Source organism: Buceros rhinoceros, unplaced genomic scaffold (genome assembly GCF_000710305.1).
Source record: "Buceros rhinoceros silvestris isolate BGI_N320 unplaced genomic scaffold, ASM71030v1 scaffold11749, whole genome shotgun sequence".
NCBI lineage: Eukaryota > Metazoa > Chordata > Aves > Bucerotiformes > Bucerotidae > Buceros > Buceros rhinoceros.
The window spans coordinates 1-7,396 of record NW_010432141.1 but is presented as its reverse complement, the minus strand read 5'-3'; the positions used below and the strand labels follow the sequence as shown (position 1 = coordinate 7,396).

The following is a 7,396-nucleotide window of genomic DNA, read 5'->3' as shown; positions in this document are numbered from 1 at the left end:
TGTCCAGTATCTAATTCTGCCTCAGACAAAAAAAGAAAACAGGATAGAATGATTCCACATGAGCATTGCTGCTTAGAAGCCCAATTTGTCCACAAGAAATAACAGTAATTATCCAAATATTGCTTTGCCACACAAAATAAAATGTACAAAACCCACAGAAAATCAGCATACAGAATTATTTCTAAGCCAGCCTTGCTTGGCTTCACGCATGCACAATATGCTTTTGCAACACTTGCTTTTTTAAATGAAGCTGATACAATACGATTAGGTAGCTGGGGGCATCTTTTTGTGTGACTCAAATTTCTTAATGCTTATATGAAGAGTAGCAATTAAAACAAGTCTGTTTTCAAAGCCATTCTACCGCCAAACAGGGGGACTTGCCCAGCTGTCCACATGTATTTGGACTTTACAATCACCTTTTAAGTAATGGATGCAATTACACTTAAAAAAAAAAAAAAAGGGGAAGAAAGAAAGAAAACCTGCTGTACCTGTATGCTGTTCTTCAGTCCAAGCCTGCAGATACATGAAGAGGAGCAGGCCAGCTACTCCAAACATCAGTACAGACACAAAGACTTGTCTTAGGTTCATGACCCTATCAGAGGGCTACTTTTCAGCTTTCAGAAGGACACATGGCTCACTTCTCTGAAGTTTTCAGTGTGCCTGCGTATTCTTCAGAATCTTCCCCTGAGACACCAACCTGGAATAACAAGAGATGGAGCTAGTTCTTGTGTTACATTTTTATTCTTCACTAGAGACTGTGTAAACAGCATACTATATACGCTGGAGCTCTTACAAGCCATTACTTTCAATGCTTAGATTTCTGTTCACAATCTCAACAATGTTTCCACCCCTGGATGAGTTCCCAGCAGAAGCATTTCTCAAAGTGGCTGTACAGACCACCCTACCTCCACATTGCTGGACATCACCTGCTGCTGTAATGGAGGGAGGTGACACCCCAAATGAGATGCTTGGGTGTCACATCAATACACCACTTCCCACCAACCATCTCAACTGAGCAGCTACAGCAGCTGCTGGAGGCCCTCACAGGTGGGGGAACACCTCGGTGCTGCCAGCCCCCTGCAATGGGTGACCCAGTGCCTCTGCCTCTGGACTGCACGCCCAAGGAGGTATGCCTGCATCCACTTGCAGTGCCTCAGTATGAGTTCAACCTACACTTTGGGGAGTCATACTCTAATGTTTACCCTCAAACATGAATCCGGCATTAGGGAAGGTCAGTATAAGACGGTATCGGTAACACAGGAGAAGGGGATTTAATGGATCATCTTCTTACTCAGCTATTTTTCAACAGGGGAAGGACTTGTCAAGAGCCCAATTCTGTCAAGAACCCACTAAGATCAATGGAAATGAGATCAAATGTAAAACCTTACCAAAAAGATTACTTTCTTGCACAGCAGAGAGCCCAGAAAAAGGAATTAATTTCCCCAATACCCTGCGCCTGCCACAGAGAGGCCATAAGGTTCAGTTTGTAACAACAGAACATACAAGACACTGTGTATCGTAAAAAGGCCATCTCCTTAACCTGAACCAACACTGGCCTGCTGTGCTGGTTTCGGCTGGTTTCAACAGCTGCTCTTCAGCTTCTGGTAACATGCTTCCAACGCCAACACGTATATCTGTATTATGAACACACAGCATAAATCCAAAACACAGCTACTTCAAAGAAAATTAACTCCATCCCAGCCAAAACCAGCACATCTGCGAAAGAAAAAGTGTTAAAATTCCACACGATGGACACTGTTGTAAGTGCATATCTGATAGAACTGTCTGGTAAACTACTGCAAGGAATGCAAAGAAAAACTCAGGCTTTTAAATGAAAACAGCCCATCAAAAATATTTGAAAGAGAAATCTGTGTTAAAAGAACACAACTAAAGTACATATGCATCCAAATAAACAGAAAAAGAAAATGCAGGCATTTAAGAGTTATTCTGGAATGTATAAGTACTGTGTGTTCCACAAGTTTACATTTTTAAATAAGTCAGCACTGCTACATCTATAATTGCTGAGTTTCCAGAAATACACATACACACAAGGCTTAGCAACAACCCCCATTAAAAAAGGCTGTTGAAGGAACAATGCTAGAAAGGGATGAAAGATTTCAAGAACAAAACTGTGTTCAAAACTCTACAGATTTTCTTTTTCCAATTCTTTACCATAAAAACTATACGCTTCTCTGAAGCACAAACCTGCCTGCAGAAAATTTAAACCAGAGTTTAAATATTAACCATTTCTCATGTAATTGTTCTCTAGAAGACAGATAGCTAGACAGTAACAGAATGTAAATGTTCTGTCTGAAGTCTTTTGTGTAGGAGTCATAAAGTATCTGTTTTGAACTTGGAACATGGAAGGAAGGTGAGGAGGTGGTTTATTTGATCTATTTTTTTTTCTGCCTTGATTCTACAGAGACAGAATTTCCTCCATGTTACATACATGTACCTGTTTGCACCTATTGTGATGCTGCACAGGACTGGAGGGAAACGGCAAAGACTGGGCAAAACCAAACAAAACGCTTGGGGAATTCTCTGTGAAAAGCCTTTTGCAAGGTTGTGGGTGGTAGAGCCTCCTTCCAGCCAGCTCTTCATTAGGTGTTGCCACTTGCACCTTTTCCTACATCCACCATTTCCTACATTCCTCAGCATCCACAGACCTTCCTTATCTATGCTAAAAGGTTTACTTAGGTCTTTGCACCTAACCTCAGTCCTGCAGCAAATGCACCGTTTGCTTGTCTTCAGAAATTACTCTGCTGATGCACAGCAGCTTCCCAGCATAAGAAGTGCTTCAAGAATCATTAGTTAAAGGACAAACAAACACAAGCCTCTTCTGTTTTCCCCTAGACAAAAACTGTGTTGTTCATGTAACAGGACATTGACAGCATCTAGATTAGGAAAAAAAAAAAGCCAAGTAAGTGAGACATGGAGGTCTGAATGAGTATCTTTGAAAGGTACTAGAAAGCAGGAATCAGGGTTTTTTTGAAGTTGTTTGGGATTTGTAACTTCCTTATAATAAAAACATAGCAATCCAGACACACACAATGAATGGTGGCATGATTCCAAATAAGCCCACTGGTATGGTTTTGTCACTTGTTTCCATCTCTGACTTAGACAAAACTCCTGCATCTTCACCCCTCCTTTCTGAAAAGCAGTGTCCTTGAGTGGACAAGAAAAGCTTTCTCAAGCCACAAGAATGATGATGAACACAAAATATCTCACACCACATCTTCATGAACATTTCTGTTCAGCCTACACGTGTAGGCTGGCACCGCCACTCTCTCCAGTCACTTGTTCTCATCATCCCTGTCTGCCACCACCACGAGGGCTTACACACCTGCACAACAACATTCAGAAAGCACAACCAGCTAAGGACTGCTCCAGAAAAAAGGAATGGGGACCTTATGCCAAAGGAAGTCAGGAAACACTAGTTTAATCAAACTACAGGAAATAATGCTGGTGGTTTTGCCTTTAGGGATTAACAGCCATCGCAAGCAGCCATGACACATGATGGGAGACACAGCTGACCTTGCACAAACACCATCATGGTTGCATGCAGCACCACCTACAACCCCTGCATCATCACCTTTTGGATGTACAGTAAAATCAGGAACCCTTCCAAGCAATTTAATCTGTGAATATGAAACCAGAGGCTTTTCTACTACAGTATTTTCAGTTTTGAGTAGATAGAAGTTCCTAAAAGGAAACAGCAGTTCAAGGCGCATTTTTTTTAAAACTACCAAACACATCCCAAAAGCAATTTACTCCACCATTACAGTCACTGTACTTACCTTTGGATCAAGACTTTTCTATGCTGCTTTCAATTAATTTAGTTAATTTAAATTTAATTTATATGAAAATGTTGTTTATGTGTTGGCTAACTTTTAAGATCAGTTTTAAACAAGAGTAACGTTAGTTTTAATTAAGGCTACTCATCTTAGCACAGGTTAGACGTTAAATACATCAAACCCATTCAAAATCTGAAGCTATTCTGCTGCCTTATAAGATTTTTAAAGGCCTTTCAGTTTGAATAAGTAGTTTAATTTATTTAATATAGTGATTTGTAACCCACATATGAAAAAATGATAGCAGCATTAAAAAAAGTCTGTGTCTACGAGTCTTCTAATAGAGCTTGAGAAATGGCTGCACAACACTGACAAATTTTCTCCTTTAGTAGTAAGATGCCACGGTCATGGATAACACTCTCTAGCATCCTGGAAAACAGAAAATACCTGCAAATATTCTTTAATCAAGATGAATGCTCTCTCGTGGCTGTGAACGAAGAGCCAAAAAGCAATTACTTTCAACTTAAGTATTTCCTAAAGAGATCAGCTGTATCTGGATGGAGGTTCAGCATCCCTAGTTAAGCTGTAAATCTTTGTTCCCAGTACTGGGCAACATGGCTCCACTGGATATAGCTTGACCATCCTGCTGGATAGGGTGCTGGCTATGGGGAAAATAATGTAGCCTAATGTATTCTTTGCTGGATAAAATACTGGCTGGATGGACAGCCCCAAAGACTAGTGGTGAATGGAGTTCAATCCAGTTGGTGGCAGGTCACCAGTGGTGTCCCCCAGGGCTCAGTATTGGGGCCTGTTCTCTTCAACATCTTCATCAATGATCTGGATGAGGGGATCGAGTGCACACTCAGTAAGTCTGCACATGACACCAAGGTGGGTGGGTGTGTTGATCTGCTTGAAGGCAGTGAGGCTCTACAGAGGGATGTGGACAGGCTGGATCGATGGGCCAAGGCCAATGCTATGAAGTTCAATAAGGCCAAGTGCTGGGCCCTGCATTTGGATCACAACAACCCCCTGCAACACCACAGGCTTGGGGAAGAGCAGCTGGAAAGCTGCCTAGTGGGAAAAGAACCTGGGGGTGTTGGTTGACAGCAGCTGACTATGAGCCAGCAGTGTGCCTGGTGGCCAAGAAGGCCAACAGCATCCTGGCTTGTATCAGCAATAGTGTGGCCAATGGAAGTAGGGAAGTGATTGTACCCCTGTACTCGGCACTGGTGAGGCCACACCTCAAAAACTATGCCCAGTTTTGGCCCCTCACTACAAGAAGGACATTGAGGTGCTGGAGTGTGTCCAGAGAAGGACGACAAAGGTGGTGAAGGGTCTAGAGAACAAGTCCTGTGAAGAGCAGCTGAAAGAACTGGGGTTGTTTAGCCTGGAGAAAAGGAGGCTGAGGGGAGACCTTATTACTCTCTACAACTCCCTGAAAGGAGGTGGTAGCAAGGTGGGGGTCAGTGTCTTCTCCCAAGTAACAAGTGATCGCGCAAGAGGAAATGGCCTCAAGTTGTGCCAGAGGAAGTTTAGGCTGGATTTTAGGAAAGAAATCTTTACAGAAAGGGTTATAAAACATTGGAACAGGCTGCCCACAGCAGTGGTAGAGTCCCCATCCCTGAAGGTATTTAAAAGAAGTGTAGATGTGGTGCTTAGGGACATGGCTTAGAAGTGACCTGGCAGTGCTGGGTTAACAGATGGACTCAGTGATCTTAAAGATCTTTTCCAAACAAAACCAGTTCTGTGATCTTGTGACTCTAAGAACTGCCTTGTGCCTCTCACTTATGCTGATCTCAAATCTTTCCCCCATTTCTTTTGGAAGTATGGACTCCAGTGTCCCATCTGCCTCAACTCAAACTTTCACAGAAAATGCCATAGTGACCCATGTACTCCAGAATTTCATGTCCTTTTGAGTATCATAGAGTGATTGCTACATGTTGTTCTTATCCACCATGGAGAAATGGTTAATTTGGCAGAAAAAACCTACATGTTTTAGATGACAATACAGACCTCTTTGCAGCAAAAAATTAGAAACTTGACAAGTTTATAATAATTCACTTCTGAGACTAAATTGTTTAATACCATTATCAAATTTAGGAGCTTCAGGAACCCACATTCCACTAACGTAAAATCCTTGCATTTTTCCCATTGAATTCCGGGTCCCGTTCAAGAAGGCACATTCCTGTACAGGGCCAACACAAGTAACTGAAATAGAATGGCCACCAGAGGACTATATCTCCTGCTTTTGGCATGATTCCTCACTCCAGTACATCATCCACCTTTCTCTCTCTGACAAGTAAAGACGTGCAACTGAGGAGAGGCATCTCCAGCACTCAGGTACCATTCCTGGCTTCTTCCTGTTCCAGACCACTCATAACCAGTTATACCTGGTTGCAGTATGTTTGGTTAAGATTTCCTTGCCACTATTACCCTCACTGTCACCTACTTCCGAACCCAAAACCATATAAAAGCAAGATAGTAGATTCCCTCAAACTATTTTAGAAACCTTTATTTTTAATACCGCTCCACCTGAAAAAAAAAAAAAAAGATGATCAAGATAAGTGGTTAGACAGCAGAATACTGATGAAAAATCCATGTTCTTTAGAATGGTCAAAGTATTCCTATTGCTGTGGGTTACCACAAATTCCCACCCACTCAGCATTTCCTTAGACACAACGGAGTTAATTAAAGAAAACTGAGAAAAAGAACAGAGAAAGCTACTGCAACCCCACATGGGCTGTTTTTCTTCCCTCCTTTCTTCCTTCCCCCCAAGAAGCAACACATTTTCTGATGTCTCCACTGGAGGATCACGGCAAGAACATTTTGCACCGAGGAATGTTCTGCTAGATCCTGGCCCAGACTACTTCCAGCTCAGTCAGCAGATGGTGCCAAAGATATCTTCTCACTTCAACACTCTTCCTCCTCCCCTGCTTATCTGTTCACTTGTGCCTTACTTCACGCGTAGGTGATCCTCCAGGATCACCTTTCCACTGTCCACATCTCAAATTTCTGGCTTCACAACAACTAGCATAAGGCACAGCTCCAGCTCTTAACAATGCCTGTACAGTTCCGCTCATCAGACAGTGCTACTCTTGGTTCTCGTTTATGCCAATGGTTACTAGGAATAAACAAACAGTATTTGCCATCTTCTCTTCCCAGCAAGTCACGCTGAGTATTATCACAGAATAGTAGAATGGTTTGTGTTGGAAGGGACCGTCAAAGGCCATCTAGTCCAACCCCCCTGCAGTGAGCAGGGACAGCTTCAGCTACATGAGGTTTCTCACAGCCCCATCCAACCTGAGCTGGAATGTTTCCAGGGATGGGGCATCTACCGCCTCTCTGGGCAACCTGTGCCAGTGTTTCACCATCCCCATTGTACACAATTTCTTCCTTCCATCTAGTCTACATCTCCCTCTTGTAATTTAAAACCATCATCCCTTGCCCTGTCACAACAGGCCCTGCTACAAAGATTGTCCCCATCTTTCTTACAGACCCCCTTTAATTACTGGAAGGCTGCACTAAGGTCTCCCTGAAGCTTTCTCTTCTCCAGGCTGTACAACACCAACTCGCTCAGCCTTCCTTCACAGGAGAGGTGTTCCAGC

The 7,396-nt window shown here is 42.8% G+C and overlaps 1 protein-coding gene across 1 annotated transcript; it reads right to left on the bottom strand.

Annotated features, from left to right (window-relative positions):
* Positions 1-488: 488 nt before the first annotated feature.
* On the bottom strand, positions 489-603 carry LOC104500067 (carbohydrate sulfotransferase 9-like; the record flags this gene model as incomplete). The annotated part of the gene is made up of 1 exon (XM_010143661.1): positions 489-603. A coding segment is annotated over one exon (115 nt), but the record flags the coding sequence as incomplete, so codon positions are not given.
* Positions 604-7,396: the final 6,793 nt, after the last annotated feature.